This window comes from Scyliorhinus canicula, chromosome 3 (assembly GCF_902713615.1).
Source record: "Scyliorhinus canicula chromosome 3, sScyCan1.1, whole genome shotgun sequence".
Lineage (NCBI taxonomy): Eukaryota > Metazoa > Chordata > Chondrichthyes > Carcharhiniformes > Scyliorhinidae > Scyliorhinus > Scyliorhinus canicula.
Window position 1 is genome coordinate 166283912 of NC_052148.1, and position 26064 is coordinate 166309975.

The 26064-nt window shown below is 48.2% G+C and overlaps 1 protein-coding gene across 5 annotated transcripts in view; it reads left to right on the forward strand.

The window, feature by feature from the left end:
• LOC119963079 (collagen alpha-1(XXV) chain) overlaps positions 1–26064 on the forward strand; it is an 816994-nt gene that overhangs the window by 731534 nt on the left and 59396 nt on the right. For 2 of the 5 annotated variants that reach the window (XM_038791653.1, XM_038791655.1), the window contains exons 30-31: positions 21140–21175; positions 22658–22711. In XM_038791653.1, coding sequence (XP_038647581.1) covers positions 21140–21175; positions 22658–22711 — 90 coding nt within the window. Of the gene's footprint in view, positions 1–2027; positions 2109–21139; positions 21176–22657; positions 22712–26064 lie in introns of all 5 variants that reach the window. The other 3 variants (XM_038791654.1, XM_038791656.1, XM_038791652.1) reach the window with 2 other exon arrangements.

Sequence of the window (26064 nt, forward strand, 5' to 3'; positions counted from 1 at the left end):
CACAGTCAGTGACCCGGTACCGGAATTGAACCCGGGTCCTCAACGCCAAGAGGCAGCAGTGCTAACCACTGCGCCACCATGTCACCCTAGCTTGGACAGTTTAATTAAGGTGTCCAATAATTGTGAATGCCATGCAGAAAAGAACCCCGAATTCTCTGCAGCAGGCACCATTGTCACTCCGAGAGGCAGTATCTCACTGTGTCCAGTTAATGTAGGGAGGGTTCCTCATTGCTCCTGACACAAGCTGTCTCTGACTTAGAACACTACATATTGTCGCTGAATGGAAAGCAGAAAATACATTCCATTTTCCATTACTATCGTCAGTTTGCCAATGCTTAAAAACCTCTAAACTAACCACATTGTATATCACCATCACAGCTCATGAACTTATAGGTTTAAAGTGATCACCGCACAAAAGGTGTTACTGAAATTTCTGTGCATCTGTCAGTGTATTATTAATAGTTTCACCAGTCGCATACCTAAATCAGCATCATTAGCAAATTACTTGTCTACAGTTAATGCATCTGATCAAAGTTTAAGAGTTATCTTCTTCTACATCAGTGTCTTCTGAGCAAGGACTCTTGTAGGCTTCCTGCCCATGTAATACACAGCTGTGCAGATGTGGCAATGAGCACTCTCATTGCTTCGAAAGCAGTTCTGTAGATTTTGAACTTTGTGCATACAATACATTGGTCATTATGTTACAAACACTTCGGGGTGAGGTTCCATGAGATATTACATTCATTATGGAGGGCCTTGGTGAGATTACATCTGGAACACTGTGTACAGCAATGGCCTCTTTATTTGAAAAGATATATAATTGTGTTAGAAGCAGTTCAGAGAAGGTTCGCTGCACCCCTTCCTGGAATGAGGGGCTTATCTTATGAAGAAAGGTTGAACAGGTTGGCCTATACTTTAGAGTTTAGAAGAATGAGAGGTGATCATTTTGAAACATACAAGATCCTGAGGGGATTTGATAGGGTAAATACCAGTAGGATGTTCCCTCTTGTGAGAGAGACTAGAACCAGGGGACACAGTTCACCATTTAAGACAGAGATGAAAAGATTTTCTTTCTCTCAAAGGTTTATTTGTTTATGGAATTTCTGCCCTAGAAAGCAGTAGAGGCTGGGTATTGAATTTATTCAGGGCTGAGTTGGACAAATCTTTGGTAGACAAGGACGTCAAGGGCCATGGTGGGGCAGACGGCAAAGTAGAGTTGAGACCACAATTAGATCAGCCGTGATCTTATTGAATGGCGGAGCAGACTTGAAGGGCCGAATGACCTATTCCTGCGCCAAAGTCCTAAATTCCTACAATAAATTAAGCTACGCTTTTCTTTTGCACACTCCTAATTTTTAATAATAAACAAAGACTCTAGTATTTTCGTACAGTGGTCATCTATCTGCTATTTTTACACTGATATCACCTATTTATTTTAAATTAGTTAATGACTCTAATAGAATTGCGAACTGAGAAGTGCCTTGTGAACACATTTAAATGTTAATTGTCCAATATTGCCAGTAGTATGTTCTAGGCTTGTATTCCAGCATCCCGGCTGTGAAATATAGGGGGAAATGACAGCCCTCCTTCAGGGAGCTGGTAGACAAAACATTTACTAACAAACCATACATTTGGGTGTCTCAGATTATTCCATAAGTAAAGTACATAATGACAACTTTGAACAGATGAAATACTGCACAAAGCCAGATACGACCACTGTGATATTAAAAATGACTGCAAATGTACCATTCTGAAATAGGTTTCTTCCTTCTATGTATAATTTAATCAAGGAAGAAGAAAATGTTTTCTGCATCTAATATGAAGTAAATATCAGGAATGCTAATGTAATATAGAAGGATTGGAAAGAGCATTGGCCACTGGGAATGGGGTGGGAGAGGGGCGGGTGTAGAAATAATCCGTTGACGGATGCACAGGTATTTGCAGTAGCTTTCTGTGATTAATTTAAATGCATTTCTGTCCCAGCTTCAAAGTAGCAAAAAAAAGGTGGACTTTACTTTTACATTTAGGGTGAACCGGGGTTGAATGGTGTTAAAGGAGGGAAGGGTGAACCAGGTCAAAAAGGTGACAGAGGACCCCTTGGTCTCCCAGTAAGTAGATAACATTTAATACAGCTTACATCGTAAGAGTGCCAATCTCTGGTTTACTCTGAGTAATACTGGAGAACAAATGCACAGTGCTGGAGCAGAAACAAACCACTAACTGTCAGTATCACCTAGTTACATTGTGTGCTGTCTTATTAGATTCCTTTAATAACTGTTTTTATTCGCAAATTAGTTTTTCTTTAATTCACTTCTGCAGAATGCAGATGATAATGCAGAGGATTAACAAGCACCATTGTCATTATATGTACATTATGTCCTGTCTTGTGATGTCTCATTTAGGTTTATCTTTTTTAGTGTATCTTCTTAATTTCCTTTAAACTGTTTGAAGAATGGTGTGGACATCCCACAAGTTGCACAGTTGCGTTTAATTTAACTTATTTTAAGAGCATTTAGGGGTACATTTTCCTCCATTTGCCCATGTTAGCAAAAAAAAAGGTTCAGTGTAACTGTACATCAGAAAGCCCCTTTCATAATTTCAGTTAATATGTTCACAACCATTAGTGCATGGAGGCAAATATTAATAGCTGTCTTGTACTAAGTGCCGGGTGAGATTTGGCACGCGTTATTCTGCAGCGTTGGGCCAAATGTGAAAACCGATGGTCAACTGTTAGCCATTTTTGTCAGTATAATCATTCTCACATCCAATTTGCTTATAAATGAAATGTTACTACAGCCACAGTGTGATTCTGCCTGTAGTGCAAGTAATATAGGTTATTACAGGAGTTATTACTTTGTGAGAACTGTTTCTATGGAATAAATTAGGGATATTTCAATTTTGATGGGGTTGGAAAATAGCACAGTGGTTAGCATGGTTTCATCACAGCGCCAGGGATCCGGGATCGATTCCAGGCTTGCATCACTGTCAGTGCGGAGTCTGCTCGTTCTCCCCCTGTCTGCGCGGGTTGCGTCTGGGTGCTCCAGTTTCCTCCCACAAGCCCCGAAAGACGTGCTTGTTAGGTGAATTGGACATTCTGAATGCTCCCTTAGTGTACCCGAACAGGTGCTAGAATGTGGCGACTCGGGGCTTTTCACAGTAACTTCATTGCAGTGTTAATGTTGTTACTTCAAGGTAATACAGTGCAGATATACCAGGATAATACCTGGACTCCAATTACGAGGAGATTGCCAGGGTTTTATGTTGAACGAAATGGGGTGATTTGATCAAACGTTCACTTTAAGGGAAACAGAGAGAATGTATTTCCACTTCGCTGGAGAGCGTAGGACTAGAGGTCATAGTCTAAATTTAAGGGCCAGATTGTTCAAGAGTAAAATTAGGAACTGTTTCTACTCTCAGAGGATGGTAGAAGTTTGGAACTCTCTTCCAGAAGCGACAGTTGATCCTCGATCAGTTATCAATTTTAAATCTGAGATGTAAATATTTTTATTAAACAAACGTACAAAAGGATGTGGGACATGGAATTAGATCACAGATCAGCCATGTTGACGTGGAATTGTGGAACAGGCTCGCAAAGTTAAACGGTCTAATCCTGTTCTTGTATTACTATGATCCCACAATGCCGATCGAGTTATCAGCATCAGATTTTGGTCATGGATCCTCATTATAATGTGCTTGGAAGCTGCCAATGTGCTACATGAAACCTGTGGAAGTGGGAAATGGACTAGTTGGCTGAATGGGACCCTACAGTTGCACCTTCAATGGGGAGGAGTAGAAGTGTCAAGAATTTTTTAAAAGGAAGTTGGAATCGTGGCAAAACCTTTGCAGAAACTCCAGCAGTAACTGCATTGAACTAAAATTACTTAAATTGCAAAACCCACAAGCAGCTGCCACAAAAAGGCTTCTGATCTCCATCCAGCTTTCCCTGACAGCCGGTAAGGATCCCTTTAATGTGCAACGGAAATGGCTGCCTTCTGAGTGCACTGTCCACAACTGGGCCGTGGGAAGAGGAAGTGGTTGGTGATAGTCAAGCGGGCAAAGGAATATGAGATTCTCGTCATTTGATCCCAATTTGAATACATTGACAAGCCTGGTGTCTGTGTCCAAAGGGAGCCCCAGCTGCCATAGTGGCTGGACAATGGCTCAGCCATATGTTGACAATTTGGGGCAAAACTACCCTGTGTATGGAAATGTGAAAATCTGCCTAGTTATAGAGTTTCTTGTACATTTAAATTTGTAGAAATTTTGCAACTACTTGTGTCCTGCTCTGGCTTCCGACACAATTCCCACACTTCAACGGTTAATACAGTATAGTTCAATTAGCAACTAGTAAATGCTGTACAAGATAAGTTTGTTTGGACCCGGACAACAAGGATACAAATTCCTCTTTGGGAAGTGGCACTAAACAGGTAGGGTGGAATTCTCCGCTCCCCATGTGGTGTGGGAGAATCGTGGGAGGGCCTCTCAACATTTTTTACGCCCCCCTGGCGCCCCCAGCGATTCTCTCCCCCCCTCCCCCCCCCCCCCGGCTCGGAAAAATTGCCGCTCACCGTTTTTCACGGCGAATGGCGATTCTCCGAGCCCAATGGGCTGAGCGGCCGGCCCTTCACGCCCGTTTCACCACGGCAGAAACCACACCTGGTCGCTGCATTCGTGAAACGGGCGTCAGATGCCCGTTCGGGGCATCTAGGGGCCCGATTGGCACGGGAGCACCACGACTGTGCTCGGGAGGAGACAGGCCCGCGATCGGTGCCCACTGATCGTCGGGCCAGCGTCCAAAACGGACGCACTCTTTCCCCTCCGCCGCCCGGCAAGATCAAGCCGCCACGTCTTGCCGGGCGGCTGAGGAGAAAGACGGCCACCGCGCATGCGCGGTTCGCGCCGTTTGCGCGATGAAGTCATCCGCACATGCGCGGGTTGGAACCGGCAACCCGCACATGCGCGGATGACCTCACAAATGCGCCATTTTGCGCGTCATTCCTGGCACAACAAGGTCACGGCCGGGAAAGACGGAGGCCCGCTCCTAGCCCCCCGGGTGGGGGTGGATTAGGTGCGGGGAGCGGGCCCCAAGGGGAGCGTGAACCTCGGCCCATTTCACGACGGCCATCCCGATTTTTATCGGTAGCGGAGAATACCCCCCCTGTAGTATCTCTTCGCCTGTCTATTTTGCACCATGTGCAATATTCAGTTAAGTTGGCTTCAATAGGAGTGAATATCCAGTGAGAGCAAAACAGGCAGTCATTGCAATACCACCCGTTTTGAACTATCTCCCAAGTTGAATGTCTTACCTCATGAACAGGGCATCACGGTGGTTAGCACTGCTACCTCACAGCGACAGGGACCCGGGTTAGTTTCCACCCTTGGGGTCACTGTCTGTGTGGAGTTTGCACATTTTCCCTGTGTCTGCGTGGATTTCCTCCGGGTGCTCCAGTTTTCACCCACAGTCCAAAGATGTCCAGGTTAGGTGGATTGGCCATGCTAAATTATCCCTTTGTGTTCAGTCTGGCTGGGCTACTCTTTCAGAAGTTTGCTGTAGACTCGATGGTCCAAATGGTCTCCTTGTGCATTGTAGGGATTCTACGGGTCAGTGCTTCTATGGAACAAGAGTTTATTATATGTTCCCAAAATTAACTCTTTTACGATTTAAATTTGCAACATATCAGTTGGTTCTTGGACAGGCAGAGAAGGAGGTTTCCTACTTCAATCACATGGAGGAAACTAAACTTAACAATGTGTTGTGGACCTGAGAGTGCCTATTTAGCAAGAGACTACCCAGCTCCTTCTCCATTAGGCATGAAGTACTGCTCATTGCAGTTTCCCATTTTTGAACAGCCAGCAGAAGCTGCAGAGGGTCGGAAAACCTTGCTCAACCCAAGTTTCATCCCCACAACATCAGATATGCCATGAACTTGATGTCCCTGGGAATGATGAAAAACTGAGGATCTGCTACAACTCAAAATCAGGAATTTCTGGCCCTGAGCCCTTGGCCAGAGGATTTGAGGAAGTAAAAAACAGACAGCAAGTTGCTGTTGCAGCATACCTGCATGCCTCCGCGGTGTGGTAGTCACCACTGATGTATATATTGTATATAGAGGATGTTGATACAGGTGCTTTTTGGTAAGGCCCCTGTACTACAGGTGCGGGGGTAGATCCCTGCCTGCTGGCTCCGCCCAGTAGCCAGAGTATAAATATGTGTGCTACCCGTACAACAGCCATTTCGTCAGCTGCTGTGGGAGGCCACACATCTCAGTGTAATAAAGCCTCGATTACATCCTATTCTTGTCTTTGCGTAATTGATAGTGCATCAATTTATCATACTGAGTTTTCAGAGATGGACCTCCGCATCAAGCCGGATCGCCTGTAGCTGCATCCTCAAGCAGACAACGCCAAAAAGGACTTTGCACATTGGCTAGCCTGTTTCGAAGCGTACATTGGGTCTACGCCAGACACAATTCCAGAAGCACAGAAGCTCCAGATCCTTTACACACGGCTGAGCTCCAACGTCTTTCCACTCGTCCAGGATGCGCCAACTTACGCAGAGGCCATGGCGCTACTGAATTAAAACTACGCTCAGCGGACTAACAAAATTTACACCAGACAACTCCTCCCCACACAGCGCCAACTTCCCGGTGAGTCAGTGGAAGATTTCTGGCGCACCCTTCTCGCCATAGTTAGAGACTGTGACTGTGAGGCTGTTTCGGCCATGGAACACTCGAATTTGCTGATGAGAGACGCATTTGTTACAGCATAGGGCCTGACTACATCCGCCATCGCCTCTTAGAAGGGGCGACCAAAAAGCTAGCGCTCTCACTTACGGTCGCATCACGCAACATTCAGGCCTATGCCCCCGACCACGCAGCCCACCCCTCTTGTGCATTGTGGACTCCGCAGACGGCCTCCCCATCATGGATCCCATCAGCGACTGCCCTCAGCCAGCCCCACGCCTGTGCCGCGCGGCAGCCAACCAACCCCGGGGGACACAAATGCTCAATCGCCGCTATTGTCCCGGCACCGCCGACGTGCAGCCACTGGACGCCGCCATCTTCCCCTCCTTGGACCACATGCGGCCAGTGGACGCCGCCATCTTGCTCGACTCGCAAAGCGTGCGGCCCGTGGGCACCGTCATCTTGTTCCTCTCAGGACCAACGAGCGCCGCCATCTTGCTTCCCCCATGAAACGTGCGGCTCGTGGGCGCCGCCACCTTGCCCGACTCAGAACCCCTGCCCATCAGGCACCTCATCAGGCCGCTCATCACCTGCAACCACTGACGACCAGCCGCATCGCGCCTCGGTCACGATTGACCAGTCTCGACCACGCAACCTTGCAACTGCTTCAGCTAAAGTGAAGGTCAACGGACATGAGATCTCCTGCCTGCTGGACTCCGGGAGCACTGAGAGCTTCATTCACCCCGATACGGTATGGCGCTGCTCCCTCGCAGTACACCCTGCCAACCAGAGAATCTTCCTGGCCTCCGGATCCCGCTCCATGGCGATCCGGGGGTACTGCATCGCCACTCTCATTGTCCAGGGCGTGGAGGTCAGCGGCTTCCGCCTCTACATCCTTCCCCAACCTCTGTGCTGCCTTGCTACTCGCCCTGGACTTCCAGTGCAACCTTCAGAGCCTAACCCTGAAATTCGGCAGGCCCCTACTACCCTTTACTGTGTGCGGCCTCGCGACCCTTAAGGACGACCCACCTTGCCTTTTTGCAAACCTAACCCCGGATTGCAAACCCGTCGCCACCAAGAGCAGATGGTACAGCGCCCAGGACAGGACCTTCATCAGGTCTGAAGTCCAGCGGCAGCTTCGGGAAGGCATCATCGAAGCCAGCAACAGCCCCTGGAGAGCCCAAGTGGTAGTGGTCAAAACTGGGGAGAAAAATGGGATGGTCGTTGACTACAGTCAGACCATCAATCGGTACATGCAGCTCGATGCGTACCCCCTCCCACGCATATCTGATATGGTCAATCAGATTGCACAGTACCGGGTCTTCTCGACAATGGACCTGAAATCTGCCTACCACCAGCTCCCCATCCATAAGGCGGACTACCCATACACTGCGTTCGAAGCAGACGGCCGCCTTTACTACTTTCTTAGGTTCCCTTCGGCGTCACCAACGGAGTCTCGGTCTTCCAACGGGAGATGGACGGAATGGTTGACCGGTACGGACTGCGGGCCACCTTCCCGTACCAGGATAATGTCACCATCTGCGGCCACAATCAGCAGGACCATGACGTCAACCTTGCGAAATTTCTACACACCGCCACTCACCTCAACCTAACTTACAACAAGGAGAAGTGCGTGTTCAGCACCAACCGCTTAGCCATCCACGGCTGTGTGGTCCAGAACGGAGTTCTGGAGCCCTACCCCGATCGCATGCGCCCCCTCATGGAACTCCCCCTCCCCCACTGTCCCAAGGCCCTCAAACTATGCCTGGGGTTCTTTTCGTATTACGCCCAGTGGGTCCCAAACTATGCGGACAAGGCCCGCCCACTCATCAAATCCACCGTTTTCCCACTGATGGCCGAGGCTCACCAGGCCTTCAACCATATCAAGGCCGACATCGGCAAGGCCTCGATGCATGCGGTTGATGAGACGTTACCATTCCAAGTGGAGAGCGATGCATCAGACATCGCTCTGGCCGCCACCCTCAACCAGGCATTACCTGGCCAGCAGGAGATTCTCTCTCCTCACTGACCAACGGTCGGTTGCCTTCATGTTTAATAACACACAGCTGGGCTAGATCAAAAACGATAAAATCTTGAGGTGGAGGATCGAGCTCTCCACCTACGACTAAGAGATTTTGTATCGCCCCAGTAAGCTCAACGAGCACCCCCGATGCCCTATTCCGAGGTACATGTGCCAGCGCACAAGTGGACCGACTCCGGACCCTGCTGGACAATCTCTGTCACCCAGGGGTCACCTGTTTTAACCATTTTATTAACGCCCGCAACCTGTCTTACTCCATCAAGGAAGTCAGGGCTATCACCAGAGACGGCCAGGTCTGTGCGGAGCGTAAACCGCACTTCTACCGGCCAGACCGAGCTCATCTAGTGAAGGCCTCCCACCCCTTTGAATGCCTCAGCGTAGACTTCAAAGGTACCCTCCCCTCCACCGACCGCAACACGTACTTTCTCAGTGTGGTCGATGAATATTCCCGATTCCCCCATCCCATGCCCCAACATGACGTCTGCCACCATCATCAAAGCCCTCAACAGCATCTTCCTTCTGTCCGGCTTCCCCGTCTACGTCCACAGCGACCAGGGATCCTCATTCATGAGCGATGAGCTGCGCCAGTACCTGCTCAACAGGGGCATTGCCTCGAGCAGGACGACCAGCTACTACCCCCAGGGGAAACGGGAAGGTGTAGCGGGAGAACGGGACGGTCTGGAGGGCCGTCCAGCTGGCCCTACGGTCCAGAAATCACCCGGCCTCCCGCTGGCAGGAGGTCCCCCCCTGACACACTTCACTCCATTCGGTCGCTCCTGTGCACTGCGACGAATGAAACCCCCCATGGCGCCACCCTCCCTTCCCCCGGCGCAGCCCCCGCTCCGGGACAATCCGTCCTCCCCTTGCCCACACCCGGGGATGAAGAGGATTTCGACACACTCCCGGAGTCACAGAAGACCAAACCGCCGCCGGAGTCGCCACCAGCACTACGGCGCTCTCGACAGCAGATTAAGGCACCAGACCGCCTGAATTTGTAATATTATCTGTACTTTTAAAACACAATTTCCTGTATATAATTCCCCACCACCCCCGCCAAACTCATTTTTTTAACAGGGGGTGAATGTGGTAGTCACCACTAATGTATATATTGTATATAGAGGATGTTGATATATGTGCTTTGCGGTAAGGCCCCTGTACTACAGGTATGGGGGTAGATCCCTGCCTGCTGGCTCTGCCCAGTTGGTGGAGTATAAATATGTGTGCTCCCCGTACTGCAGTCATTTCGTCAGCTGCTGTAGGAGGCCACACATTTCAGTGTAATAAAGCCTCGATTACATCCTACTCTCGTCTTTGCGTAATTGATAGTGCATCACGCGGATAAAACAGGAATGTCAGAGATTTGTCAACTGTGAGCTGCCTGGACACTTATATTTCAAAAGTAACTTAAAATTTAAATCTATTTGTCCCCCCTACCCTTTCATAATAATAATCATCTTTATTTCTGTCACATGTAGGCTTACATTAATGCTGCAATTACCCACATAGTCAAGTATTTATAAATACATTAAAAAGTTGGATTGCATCCAAGAGCCCATAAATTCAGGGTCTGCTCTGCGGCCATTTTGTTTGCCACCCCTCCTCCATTCCCATCCCGATTCAGGACAGGAGAATTGTGACCTTGGTCTGAGATAATGTTCATGCAGTGTGAAAGTTACATCAGACCATAAGACATAGGAACAGAATTAGGCCACTCAGCCCATCGGGTTTCCGCCATTCAACCATGGCTGATATGTTGCTTATCCCCATTCTTCTGCCTTCACCCCATCCCTTTGATCCCCATATTAATCAAGAACCTATCTGTCTCTGTCTTAAAGACACTCAGTGATTTGGCCTCCACAGCCTTCAGCGGCAAAGAGTTCCACAGATTCACCACCCTCTGGCTGAAGAAATTGCTCCTCATCTCAGTGTTAAAGGACCCTCCCTTAAGTCAGAGGCTGTGCCCTCTAGTTCTAGTTCTCCTTCTAGTGGAAACATCCTCTCCACGTCCATCCCCACATGGGGTGGGAGATGTGAAAAGAAGAAAATAAATCCTGGGGAGCCAGAATGAGTCACAGAATTCGGCAGCACTTTTACAATTCCATCTTCTCTTTGCAAAGAATATGTAGATCTGTGAAGAATCTGTTTCCTTGCTGCAATGTTGCCACAAATGGTGTCATTTGTCCAGAGAGAGGAGTTACATACTTTGCCTTACACATCTGCAATAGGTTTCCATGCAGCTGGCCCTTGTGTCACTGTGTTCCACCCGTTCATTCATTATCCCACAAAATCTTGGTCTTCTGTAAAATTTTTAACCTGATGAACATGCCAGCTGCTTGGAAGTCAGCTAAGTGAAACCAAATTCCCAGTATTCCTGCCTGTAATATTATCACTGACTCAACTTGCATTAATTGATTTATTCCATAATCTAAAACAATTATAGTTTTGTATTTTAAACTTGCTTCTTTACTAATTTTACAGTAATTTTTTGGGTATTATTGAGTTTGGTTATTTGCTCATTGTACGTACGTTATATGTACATTGGGCGGTAATGAATGGACTTCCGATATACATCATCAAGTCAGTGAAAGGGGAAGGTTTCCCAATACACAGTCTTCACTGCCGGTGAAGTTGAATTTGAACCCTCTGTCATCATCCTTTCTGTTCAAAGGCAAACATGAAGAAGTGAGAAAAAACTGAAGTGCAGATAAAAAGTGTAAAGAAAGAATAAAACAGAAAAGAAAGAGCAAAACAGGGCAGGAATTGAAAGAGGACAAGTAAAAGAGGAGAGACAGGAAAAGAAAGAGTTACTGGAGTGAAAGAAATAAATTAATATGTAGAGTGTAAGAAAAGTGGAAGAAGGGTGCAAGACGGAAATCGGAGAGAACTAAAGTAAGAAGAGGAAGAAGTGAAGGAAAACGTTTTACCAGTCGGCAGGAAGTAGAAGTGAATGTTGAAAGAGAAATGAAAGTAAAGCAGTGTAAAGTGGCATTGAAGGAAGTGCTGGAGAGAAACATAAAAATGAATGAGAAGGACAAAAATGTGGTGGAGGAAGAAAGAGAAATGAAGGAACTGAGTGATGGATGGAACTGAAGAAATAGAGAGAGAGAAAAAGAAGCGGAGGATTAGAGGGAGGATTGTTTTCAGGATTGGCAGTGCCAACATCCAAAATTATAGATTGCAAGAGGCTAACATTGTTTTTTGGTCAGGCCTCAGTTTGAAATAGTGGAGCCCAACTAATACAGATTTTAAAATATTGGCCGCGATCAGATGGCCATGCTGTGTCCAAAAGGCAACTTGCCGCAGCGCAATGTGGCGATAGAAGCCAGGAGACCTCGCTCCCGGGATCTACCTCGCTCGTAACGCCTCACGAGATTTAACGCGATTGGCTAGTCTGAACGCACATTCAATCAATGTATTCAAGGGGACAGTAGATGATCATGTGAATAGAAGCAATGTGCAGTGATACAGGGTATGACAGTCAGTCATGATGCACATTTGGAGAGTCGGTGTAGACATGATGGGCCGAATGGCCTCCTTCTGTGCCATAATGATTCTGTGATTTCACCAGATCTTTCAAAGTACAGCTGCCTTGTGCAACCATTCCTTTTTCTGGCTGGTAGGATTTCTGACTATAAGAATCTTGTCTCCTAAATGTTGTCCGGGGCAGGGCATAGTTGCAATCTCCCTCGTCTTATCAAAATTTTCAAACATTAATAAGCCAGGAATTTTAGGACATATGCAAGATATTGGAAATAAAAACAGAAAATGCTGAGAAATCACAACAGGTCTGGCAGCATCTGTGGAAAGGCTGACCCTTTCCAACATTTTCTGCTTATTAAATTCAGGAGTTTTAAGATCTTTGTTTTCCCATGACTCAACATCTGTGTAATGGAGTGCATCACTGTGTTCCATTTCCCCAAAATTTCAGTCATTTTTTCATTAAAATTCTACTGTTTAAAAACAACAGGCAGCATTTGCTCAAAATTCCTGTGAGAAAGAATCGCTCAAATATGTACCATCAAAATATGAGATGTTAATAAGTGAAGTAATTGTGAAAAACAATGAAGTACATGCTTGACTTTCTTCAGTCGTTCCACTCTTTTACTCCAAACCGAGATCTTGGGACTATCAGTCTTCAACAGGAAGGATATTTTTAAGTTTAAGAAGCATGCTCCAGAGCAAAGATTGCTGAATTAAAATACTCTAATCAAGCCCGAGAATTTGAAAAATCTGACTCCCAATATTAAAACATTGCCCAGTGTCACATTCCTGATGCACTGCACAGGAAACCCCAGGAGATGGCAGTCACCTCAAGCCTCTGATCTCAGTATTTAGAGATATCATATATTATCCCTCTTCGAACTCATTCAAGTTTTGGGAGTACAAATTGGTCCTCATTGCATCAGTTTTGGAGAATGATCCAGGGGCTGGATTCACTGGTTTTCAGGCTATGTCCAGATGCCGGCGTGGGAACGGTGGCCTTTTACGACCGGAAATTCGGCGCAAAACGACCACTGATTCTCCGTCTGGTGGGGGGGCTAGCAGGCAGGCAGCATAGAGTACCCGGCTCTAGCTGCCGATACGGCCGGAGAATTGCCGGGTCCGTGGCCGTGAATGCGCACGCCTGCAGCCTGCATGGGTCGCGCCGTGCAACATGGCGCCGGCGGCGCACAGATCTGGCCTGCCAAATAGTGCCTCCCTTTGGCCAGGCACGCGATCCCCGGACCATCCCCAACAGTGCCCCCAGCCCCTGCCAAAGTCCCCCCTTCCCCCCGGATCGGCTCTCCCCCGACTGTGGCGGCGCTGGACTCAGTCGACAGCCGCCCAGCCGAGTTCCCGACAAATAATAGCATGAGAGACACATGCCGTCGGGAACTCGGCTGGTCGGGGGCACAGCATCGGGGGGTGGGCCTCATGCAACGTCCCCTAGGAATACGGCGCTTTGGAGAGGGCGGAGCATTGTGAAAGCGGCGACGCCTCCAATTTCAGCGCCAACATTGATTCTCCGGCCGAACGCCAATTTCGGTGTCGGCGACTGGAGAATCCCGTCCCAGGTTTTAAAAGATTAGAAACAGGGCAGAATGAGGCCATTTGTCCCATTGAGTCAGCACTGACCCACCTAAAGAGCACTATACCTCGGCCCACTCCCCTGCCCTATCGCCGTAATCTCGCACATTGATCATGGCCAATCCACATAATCTTTTGACTGTGGAAGGAAACCGGAGGATCAGGAGGAAACCCACACAGACCCGGGGAGAACGTGTAAACGCCACACAGATAGTCACCCAAGGCCATAATTGAATCTGGGTCCCCAACCACTGTGCTACTGTTTGTTGAGAACCAATTTCAGAGACCAAAGATGTTCGATCCTAATATTGAGGGGTGGAGCCATTTTTCTGGAATTTGCATTAGCTGATGTTAGGTCCTCTACACGTACTAATGAGCAACGTAATGCTGTTTCAAGACCCTGCAGGAAAAGTGAGGCCCCTTGAGCAGATGCCAGACCTACCAATCAACTGTGACAGTCATGGGTGTAGCCATTACAAAAAAGTATTATTTTAAGTTTAATTTGGAGGAGGAAGCTGCATTCCTGCGCCTCCCAGCTAGCTGTAATACTCCTGAGAGCCACTCACTCAGCAATTGCACCCCCTAACCTGGGAATTTACCTTCAAACCGCTGTTGACAAGGCATGCAGTTCAGCATTCATTCTTATAAAAGAAGCTGCGAGGATGTGGCAGCTCATCTGGCAGCTCATCCAAATAACGCTAATAAGGCTCTTGAGACCCAATTTAAGTATTGTTTTTTCCAATTGAGGCATGCACTCTGAGCACAAGCCTGGAATTCCTACCCCTTTGTCTCCATTCTCATGACTATACGAAAAATCTGCATTAAGAATATGAGGGGATTGGGGGCAGGTACTTTGTTCCTTTTCAAAATGACATTCTGGTTATGAATCAGAAACTGACTATAGTTTGATTCCGGATTCAATTAAATCAGACAGCAGGTTAAACATGGACAAGGTGAAAACTCCAGATGATTGCCATCTTTCGCCCTCTCTCAGCTGATGAATCAGTACTCCTCACGTTGAACAGCACTTGAAATGAAAATGAAAATCGCTTATTGTCACGAGTAGGCTTCAATGAAGTTACTGTGAAAAGCCCCTAGTCGCCACATTCCGGCGCCTGTCCGGGGAGGCTTGTACGGGAATCGAACCGTGCTGCTGGCCTGCTTGGTCTGTTTTAAAAGCCAGCGATTTAGCCTTGTGTGCTAAACCAGCCCCTAAGAAGCATTGAGGTTCACAAGGGCACAGAATGTACTCTAGGTGGGTGCCTTCAATGTCCATTACCACAAGTAGCTCAGAAACACCATTAGAGACCAAGTTGGCTGTGTTCTAAAGGACATAGCTGCTAGACTTGGTCTGTGGCATGTGGAGAGGGAGCCAACAAGGAGAGAAAACCTACTTGACCTGATCCTCACTGTCATGCATCAGAGAATATATTTCTGCGGGTTCTGCATCACATGCTATGTAGTGACGTCAGCAGAGTGTTTGCACGGGCTTAGGGAGATCACTGTATGAGCAACATCCTTAATAATCGTGTTTGACAAGAATCCAGAGTGTGGGCACCTCCATACCTTTTCTCTTTGTGGCAACAAAGAAATATAACACTCACCAATCTGTCAAAGGTGCACCTGTCCATGATAGAATTGGTAGGAGTGACCCTCACACAGCCCTCGCGTCGAAAACGTCCCGCTTTCACACTGAGGATATGGGGCGGGATTCTTTAATCCTGTGGTGAGTGTTGACGCCGTCGTAAACGTTTCTCGACGGCATCAACATGGCCTCAGGAGCCGTGATTCTGACCCTAACAGGGGGCCAGCACGGCAGTGGAGCGACCCACGCCACTCCAGCTGCCGATCCCGGCGTCAGATGGATACCACAGATCTGCGCATGCGCAGTGGGACCGGTGTCAATGAGCACATGTGCAGTGGCTCCCTTCTCCGCGCCGGCCCCGAAGCAACATGATGTAGGGCTACAGGGGCCAGGATGGAACAAAAGAGGCCCCCAGCCCGAGAGGGTGGCCGCCAATCCGTCGGCCCTGATCGCAGGCCAGGCCACAGCAGAGGCCCCCCCAGGGGTCGGACCCCCCTCCACCCCCAACCAGGCCGCCCCCGCATACATCCATGCCAAGGTCCCGCCGGGTAAGAGCAGGTGTGAACGGTGCCGGCGGGACTCCGGTTTTTTGTGTGGCCGCTCAGCCCATCCCGAGCCGAGAATCGCCGGGGGGCTGCGCCGGCGCCAATGGCACCGATTCTCCGCTCTCCTGAGAATCGGCGGACCAGCGTCGGGGCGGCACCATGCAATTCGCGCCCATCCCGGCGATTCTCCGGCCCGGCCTGGGCTGAGAGAATCCCGCTCACATAAGAACATAATAAGAACATAAGAACTAGGAGCAGGAGTAGGCCATCTGGCCCCTCGAGCCTGCTCCGCCATTCAATTAGATCATGGCTGATCTTTTGTGGACTCAGCTCCACTTTCCGGCCCGAACACCATAACCCTTAATCCCTTTATTCTTCAAAAAACTATCTATCTTTACCTTAAAAACATGTACTGAAGGAGCCTCAACTGCTTCACTGGGCAAGGAATTCCATAGATTCACAACCCTTTGGGTGAAGAAGTTCCTCCTAAACTCAGTTCTAAATCTACTTCCCCTTATTTTGAGGCTATGCCCCCACGATACCTTCCATCGTGTTGTGTGGCATTGTGCTAAATGGAATATATTTCCAACAGACCTAGTAACTCAAGATTGGACAAACAAGAGGCGCTGTGGGCCATCAATCCTGTTGCTACTGTGTACAGTCACAAACTATAACCTTCTAAATCCAACGAGTACAGACCCAGAGTCCCCAACCGTTCCTCATACGACAAGCTCTTCATTCCAGGGATCAGTTGTGTTTGAAAGGAAAAAACGATTTGTTGCCATTTCTGCTTTGACCCTTTATCAGAACTTGCGACTGGAAGATTTATATCGCACTAAACTAAAAGGTAGGGAGCAAATTTGTAAAAGTTGAGTGCTGGGCATAGTAATTACAAGTTCAGAGGAGGAGCTAATATCCTGAGAGTATTTTTGTTTGTTGGAAAAAGTGTAGATTTGTTGCATAAAAATCATCACAATCATCAATGAAAGTCCAATACAAAGCAAAAGGGAGTGAAAATGGCTGCAAGATGGAAAGATAATGAAGTGGAGGGTGAATGGAGAAAAGACATGAAAATGGAGTTGAAATTATTTATCGGGGAAAGTTGATCTCTCTTGTAAGTCGATGTGTAGGAGGTGTGTTTCGTAGTAGGGCCGTGTTGTTGATGAACTAAATGGTGAAAGATGACCTAGCTCTTTCAGATGTCAGTGAGACGAAATGGAGAGGCAAGAGGAATCTTGATATGCGTGGAGGGAAAGGGATGATCTGCAAAAAAATAGGGTAAATAAAAATAAAGAAGCTGCGATCACGGGAGCAAAAGTGGAGGAAAGAGAAAGGAAATTTCATAAACTCTGATGTACTACTGGAGTCGTTGAAGCCAATATGATACAGATGGGAAAACTGGATGAGCTTGCAGGAAGTGAGGTGGAAAGAAATATCGTACAATTGCTTATAAAAGATGTCTGTGGAAAACTCATAAATAGTTAGAAAGAAGGAGTAATAGTTCAGAAATAGACCTTATATTGGAGGAATGGGTGGAAATAGGAAACATTAGCAAGATTCCTCAGTTAGGATGATGCCACACAAAAATATCAGAGGAAGAGGTCAGGGATGGGATTGAGTAGAATCTGAATAAACAGTCCTGCAAAACGTATCTGAGAGCCATGAGTGTTCCAGTATCTGCGTATGGAAGTAGCATTGGGCGGGATTCTCTGTCCCGAGATGCCGGGAATGCGCTCCCTGGCGCCGATCTGAACACGATGCTCTGACCCCCCACTGGCATCGTGACCTGCACGCCGGTGGGGAATGTAAATAAATGCAAATGGGTCTTCTTGACCCATTTGCATCTATTTAGCGGGCCTGGCGACCTATGCTCCGGCCACCCGTGATTCTCTTGTCCCTGCGGCCGGGAATCAGGTTGGCGCAGCTCACTTGTGGTCTCTACCACCATATCCCTGGTATGGTGGCACGCTGGTAGAATCACCACCACCCCCCCCCCCCCGAACAATGCACTGCCTCCCCATGCCTCCTCTACCAGATCCCCCCCCCCCCCATGCACCCCATAGGAACCCCTGTATTAGGGAGACCCCTCCACAGGGATCCGTGTAATAGGGGGACCCCCACAGGGACCCATTTAATAGGAAGCCCCCCACAAGGTCCCCCGTAATAGGAAACCCCCCACAAGGTCCCCCGTAATAGGGAAACCCCCACAGGGCCTCCGACATAAACGGAACCCCCCACAGGGACCCCTACCTAAAGGAACCACCCCCACCCCCACCACAGAAAAGAGAGCCCTGTCTGGAAGCTAGAGAGCAGCCCAGACAGGGGCAGTGAGAGGTATTTCAGATGTATTATTTACCTTGAAGCTCCACGTGTCCATCCCTCGATGGAGAACAGCTGTGACCTTAGTCTGGTTCTCACAGGTCCATTAGCTGCAAGCCATGCATGGCTTTCTTGTAGTGGTCTGTGATTGACAGCTTCTACAAACCATCTGCAGCTCTGATTCATTCACCTCCCTTCACAGTTCAGTGGCCGAAGTGGTGAAACCCCAATGTTTCTAACAGCGAGATTGTGGTTAGTGTATTGTTCTCTAGACTTTTATCTGTACCTTTTCTCCATATTTTCATCTTCACTTTTACAGAAGGGGCTTGTCTTACAGTTTCTTATGTTACAAAGGTTAATGCTAAATATCTTTCCGATGCTCATGGACGTACTGTGAATTTCCAGCTGATTTACAGCATTTTTTAAAAATTTGTATTATTAAATTGCTGAATCATCTTTGTTCAATTCACATTAATTTTTTTAAATATTTTTTAATTCTCCTTTTTCACATTTTCTCCCAAATTTACACCCACCAACAATAAACAATAATCAGTAACAAATATGACAATCCCAATAACAATGATCCCATCCTCCCACCAACCCCCAAACATCAGCCCGCATGTTTACATAAACAAATGACAAAAAGGAATCAGGGATTACCCATAGTCACCCTTAATACACCCAGTCTCCCCCCCCCCCAACCCTCCCACCCATCCTCCCCCCCCAACTAATGTTCGATGTTACCCAGTTCTTGAAATTGCATAATGAATAATGCCCATGACTTGTAGAGTCCCTCCGTCCTTCCCCTCAGTTCAAACTTAACCTTCTCAAGGGTCAAGTATTCCAACAGGTCCCCCCGCCATGCCAGGGCACAGGGTGGAGAGGCTTCTCTCCATCCCAGCAGGATCCACCTTTGGGCAATCAACGAGGCGAAGGCTACGATATCTGCCTCCATGCCCGTTTCCAACCCTGGCTGGTCCGACACCTCAAATATGGCCTCCAGGGGACACGGGTCTAGTTCCACGTGCACCACCTTGGAAATTACCCTAAAACCTCCTTCCAGTAATCCTCTAGCTTTGGACAGGACCAAAACATATGAACGTGATTAGCGGGCCCCGCCCCCACAACGCTCACCCTCAACTTCTACTCCTTCAAAGAATCGGCTCATCCTCGCCCTCGTGAGGTGCACTCTATATACAACCTTCAGCTGTGTCAGCCCCAACCTCGCACATGAGGTGGAGGCATTTACTCTCCGGAGCACCTCACACCAGACCCCCTCCTCTATAACCTCTCCCAACTCTTTCTCCCACTTTGCTTTGATCCCCTCCAGTGGTGCCTAATCCTCGTCCAAAATAGCTCCGTACACCGCTGACACTACCCCCTTCTCGAGTCCCCTCGTCCTCAGCACCTCCCCCAGCAATGTGGAGGCTGGTTCCTCCGGGAAGCTCGGTATCTCCTTCCTGGCAAAGTCCCGAGCCTGCATATATCTAAACATTTCTCCCTGCTCCAGCCCATACTTCGCTTCCAGCTCCCTCAATCCTGCAAACCGACCCCTAAGAAACAAATCTTTTAGCATCTTCCCATTTCCGAAAACATCCATCCCACTTCCCTGGCTCAAATCTGTGGTTCCCCCGAATTGGCATTTCCCTTGACCCTGCCCCCAACCCGAAGTGTTGGCAAAACTGCCTCCAGATTTTCAATGAAGCTATTCTTATCGGATTCCCTGAGTATTTCCCCAGGGCCATCGGGAGCGGCACTGTTGCTAGTGCTTTCAGTCCCGACTCCCTGCACAAACTCTCCTCCATTCTGACCCACTGGGAATCAACCCCTCTGATCCAGCCCCGCACCTTCTCCACATTCGCCGCCCAGTAGTAGTACATCAGGTTCGGGAGACCCAAACCCCCTGCCTGCCTTCCCCTCTGTAGCAGCACCTTCCTCACTCTGGCCACCTTCCCTCCCCATATAAACGAGGTAATCCTTCCCTCAATCTCCCTGAAAAAAGCCTTTGGCAGGAAAATTGGTAGGCATTGAAAAACATACAGAAATCGCGGCAACACATTCATTTTAACCGCCTGTACCCGACCCGCCAGTGACAGAGGGAGACCATCCCACCTTGCCAGATTGGCTTTCACTCTCCCACCAAACTATTGATGTTGGATTCACATTAATTTTGGCTACATTATGAGATGTTCACTATTCTGTGCATCTGATTGTAATGAACTGCTTCCACGAACTGCATTATATTGAGGCTGAAGGTTGAAACATGCCTGTATCACAGTGAAAGTTTGGAGTGTGTTTGGGGAGTGCGTTTTTGAATTCTTAGTTTTTTAAATCTGCTAATCATTAGGCAGGTTCATCATATTTTGATTTCATTGATCCACCTATTGACACAGCCACTGTTCACGACACATGTTTAAGCGTTCCAGCAACTGATGTGAGTCAATGGTGAGAATGTCAAGAGAAGGTTTCCTATGTGCTCCAGATGGAATCAAATTTTAAACCTGTTCTTTATCAACTTTATAATTTGGCTGCATCTGCATTACAGAGAAAATCTTCCACTGTGCTTATTCCACAGAACCAGCTGTGGTAGTCTAAATATCCCTTGAGCACAGTAGGACTAGTATTAAACCAGTCTCTTGGGCACTTCTCGCCTATAACTGTTTCAGATGAATTAACTGTAGTGTTGTGTAATTTTATAGCATCTGTTCCCTGTTATCATTTATATATTCCCTTTGTGTTTTTTTTAGTCCTTTTATGTCTGTGATTCATATTTAACACACAATTGAATCAGGAATTCCCACCTTGATTTCATTGTGTAATGTTTGTTTATGATCATTAACCATCGTACACTAAAAACATGTTCCTCTTACCCACCCCTCTAATGACACAAACTATGCAGGGTGCATCTGGCTTAGATGGACAGCCAGGACTGCGGGTGAGTGAGTCACATTTGTACTCTTTGTCCTTGCTTTTGACTATCTCCTTTCTGCTTGGTGCTGGCAGTCCACTGGAGTCACTGAATGCTGTGCTCATGACCGCTTCCTTCATACTCACTCCACTCTCTGTGCATGGAACGCTCAAAACTCACTGGGAGGCACTGGCAAGTTGTGTTGACTAATTTATCTTTTTTCACTATCTATTCAGGGTAATGTTGCTCCAGGGAGATTGAGACATGGAGACTACCTTGGGATTTAGCTTTAAATATTGCCCGCTGTTAGAACTATCCAACCCTTGCAATTACCCTGATCCAGTCACGGATACATCCAATGAAAGAAACCCTAATCATTGGTTTGGTCAATTATTTTTATATTGCCGATGGCAAGTTTGCCTTTTCACAATCATACATGCATGGATTTCACACTAGTTTAAGTAGGGAGTGATTAATAGAATTGCCTAGTAAATTGTGAGAGCTCCAAATCAGAATCTTCACATGGGGAACGACCTGGCAAACAATGGACAGGATTCTCTGATCCTGAGGCTAGGTGTTGACGCTGTCAGAAATGCCGTCGCGTTTCTCTCCGGCTGCTGATCCTGGCGTGAAATGGGCGCCGCGGGGTCTCCGCATGTGTAGTGGCACCGGCACCAATGCGCGCATGCGTGGTGTCTCCCTTCTCCACGCCGGCCCCAACCCAACATGGCGCAGGGCTACGGGACCGGTGCAGAAGAAAGGAGGCCCCCAGCCCGAGAGGCCGGCCCGCCGATCGGTGCACCCTGATTGCAGGCCAGGCCACATCGGAGGCCCCACTGGGGTCGGATCCCCCCCCCCCCCACAGACCGCGCCCCCCCCACCCTTTTATGCCGAGTTCCCGCTGGCTGAGAACAGGTGTGAACGGCGCCAGCGGGACTCGAGTTTTTTGACACGGACGGCCGTTCAGCCCATCCTCCGGGGGGGGAGGGGGGGGGGGCCGTAGGGCGGCCCCCGGCCGGCATCGCTCTGTGGAGAATCGCAGAGATTCTCCGACCCAGGGCTTAGAGAATCCCGCCCAATGTTCCCAAGAACCAGCAAGAAGTAGCCAAGATTTACATTCTGAGTTCATAGAGGCTTCTCTTCTATAACGGATCAACTTGGAGCCAATCTCAGATGGTGCATTCACAAGGTGAACATGATTCCGAATGGTATTTCTAACCAATACAATTTTCTGGTCATTTGTCATTTTGTTGGAGTTTCTGGCAGTCACAGGTTGAGGAAGTAAAAACAAAATTGTGCAATTGGAAGGAAAAATACTATCTTCCGCACGATCCCGTCTGTTATTTTGCAAATGTTTGAACGCCATTAATAGGACGGAGCCCTGGGGCAATTCTCGTGAATGTGAGATGTTTTGTTTTATCTCTATCTTTGAGATGAGACTAGCCTTTTCATTTCTCAACGTGTTGAGGGAATGTTCACCACAGTTAATTGTTTTCTTTGTGTTCAAAGGGTATCGATGGTCCACTGGGTCCCGCAGGTCCAGCAGGCCCAAAGGGAGATAGAGTAAGTGCTGAATTGCATGAATGTGTTACAATGTCGTACATGAATTGAGAAGGAGTAGAATGTATAATGTACATTGAGAAATGCAGTGCTAGAAATAAACAGAAATACTTTAATGTTACACTTCAATGAGTCATTGACGAAAGATAACTACCAGTGGCTGGCAGTAAAGCTGTGTCTATAACTGTTGTTCTTCCCTGATCTTTTGTATCATTTACTTTATGGCATTTCCTATTCATAATTCCCCACTTCTCACCCTACCCCCAGCTTCCTATTTGCACCCTGATGAGATTCTTTGATTGAATGAATAGGACATGGCCTTGGTGAGGCCATACCTGCAATATTGTGTGCAATTTTTGCTTCCTTATCTGAGGAAGGATGTTCTTGCTCCAGAGGGAGTGCAGCGAAGATTTACCAGACTGATTCCTGGGATGGCAGGTTTGACATATGAGGAGTCTGTGTTGGTTAGGATTACATTCGCTGGAGTTCAGAAGAATGAGGGGGATCGCATAGAAATCTATACAATTCTAACAGGATTAGACAGGCTAGATGCAGGAAAGATGTTCCCAATGGTGGGGGAGTCCAGAACCAGAGGGTCACAGTCTGAGGATACGGGGTGGACCATTTAGGACGGAGATGAGGAGAAATCTCTTCACCCAGAGAGTGGTGAGCCTGTGGAAACCACAGAAAGCAGTTGAAACTAAAACATTTATGTTTCCAAGAAGGAGTTAGATATACCTCTTGGGGCTAAAGGGGTCAAAGGATATGGGGGCAAAACGGAATAAGTTACTGAGCTGGATGATTAACCATGATCATAATGAATGCCGGTGTGGGTTCGAAGGGCTGAATGGCCTCTTCCTGCTCCTATTTCTATGTTTCTATGACAGCCCCTGAAAACCCTTCTCCGTTTACCCAAGAGCTGTTCAATTAGGTGAAGTGAGCAAAGCTTCTGTCTTCCATTTAGTCCTGCAGCCTGTCACTGTTCTGTAACCTGTGACAACCTACCCAGACCAAAAGCTGCTCATTTCAAGTTGGGTCGATTTAGTAATTTAAGCTACAGTCTCTTGCTTCAGGGCAGCACCTCTGTCATGTGTCTCAGAAATAGTGGGCGGAATTCTCGCCCCACGTCGGGTGGGAGAATCGCCCGGGAACCGTGCAAGTCCCGCCACGCCGCCCTGGCACCCGCACGCGATTCTCCCACCCCCCAAAACCAGCGTGGCGAGAATCACGGCTAGCCACTCGGAGAAGCGCCGTTCGCCATTTGCAAAGGCAAGCGGCAATTCTCTGGTCCGGATGGGCCGAGCGGCCGCCCCAACACGACAGGTTCCCGCCGGTGCCATCCACACCTCGTTGCTGCCGGCGGGAACTGCATGGGAACGCGGGGGGGGGTTCCTGCACCGGGGGGGGGGGCTCGGGGGGGGGGGGGGGGGGGGGTTCCTGCACCGGGGGGGGGCTCTGATGGGGTCTGGCCCGCGATCGGGTCCCACCGATTGGTGGGCCGACCTCTCTAAAGCAGCACCTCCTTTCCTCCACCGCCTCGCAAGATCCATCCGCCATCTTCTTGCGGGGCGGCCTTGGAGAGGACGGCAACCGCACATGCGCGGGTGACTTCATTTACGCGACACTGGCCGCGTCATTTACCCGGTGCCGCTTTTTACGCGGCGCCAAGGCCCAGCGCGAGTAAAATACGCAACGCCGCTCCTAGCCTCCCGGGGGCGGGAGAATAGGGGGCTGGGAGCGGGCTCCGACGCCGGAGTGAAACACTCCAGTTTTCACTCCGCCGTCGGGACTTTGTCCCCATTTCGGAGAATCGCACTCAGTATATGTGACAACATCCCTTTATCATGCCTTTCAGCATGGAATTTTAAATTTAAACATTCCCTGTGTATGCCCTGAGTATCCAATTTAGGAGATTTAAATCTGCCTTGTCTTTGGTCTGGATCATATTTGCTCTGTAAATATGGCATGATTTAAAGAGTTACTCTGTTCTGATTTTGTAACATCACCGCTCTGCCAGGAGCTGCTTGACATTTTGATGGTGAAAACTGAAAGTTTGCCCAGAGTGTAAAGGAATACTGATGTGTAGTTTCCTATTCGTAAATTATTTTCTCAAAGGTAAACGTTGAAACAGTAAAGAAATTTGAGGCAGTTTTGTGCTATAACTCCATATGCACCAGAAACTGCAACATGAAATTTGCTAAAATGCACCGCACACTTTCAGCTAGCAAATAGAGGAGACTTTCCTTCTGTCACTCTGGACAATATTCATAGAATTTATAGTGCAGAGGAGGCTATTCGGCCCATCGAGTCTGCACTGGATCTTGGAAAGAGCACCCCTCTTGAGCCCACGCCTCCACCCTATCCCCAGTAACCCCACCTAACCTAAGGGCAATTTAGCATGGCCAATCCACCTAACCTGCACCTTTGGACAGTGGGACGAAACCGCAGCACCCAGAGGGAGAACGTGCAGACTCCACACAGACAGTGACCCAAGCCAGGAATTGACCTGGGACCCTGGAGCTGTGAAGCAACTGTGCTAACCACTGTGCTATATTATTCACCAATAATCAGGGAGTAGCATTTCCACTTTGGAGGCAATTGGCAAACTGAGCCCAAATTGCACTCTTTTTCCAAAGTGAATTATCATTCAAGTTTCTGCCCAAACCCATTTGTGTAACCACAAACATTAAGGACGCAATTCTTCCCAAAATATTTCTCCGTGTTGTTTCCGGTGGAAACGTGGTGCAATTCCTGCCAGGTGGGTCAGCACGATTCAGATCACAATCCACCCACACTTTGACATTTTGGATGGGAGTGTGCCTTGCACCAGCATTGAGAGAGGCTGGGGCTAGACACGCTGGTAAGCCCAACTTCACAGTGGGGACCTCCGGAGGAGACCGAGATAGATCATCCACTTGGCACTTCTGGCTGAAGATTGTTGCGAATGCCTCAGCCTTGTCTTTTGTACATATGCTGGGCTCCTCCATCATTAAGGATGGGGATATTTGTGGAGCCTCCTCGTCCAGTGAGTTGGTTAATTGCACTCCGCTATTCACAGCTGGATGTGGCAGGCTACAGAGCTTAGATCTGATGCGTTTGTTGTGGAATCGCTTAACTCTGTCTATTACTTGCTGCTTATGCTGTGAGGCACACAAATATTCCTGTGTTGTAGCTTCACTCATTTTTTGTATGCTTGATGTTGCTCCTGGCATGCCCTCCAACACTCTTCGTTGAAACAGGTTTGATCCCCTGGCTTGGTGGTAATGGTAGAGTGAGGGATATACTGGGCCATGAGGATACAGATTGTGGTTGAATACAATTTGGCTGCTTCTAATGGTCCACAATGCCTCATGGAT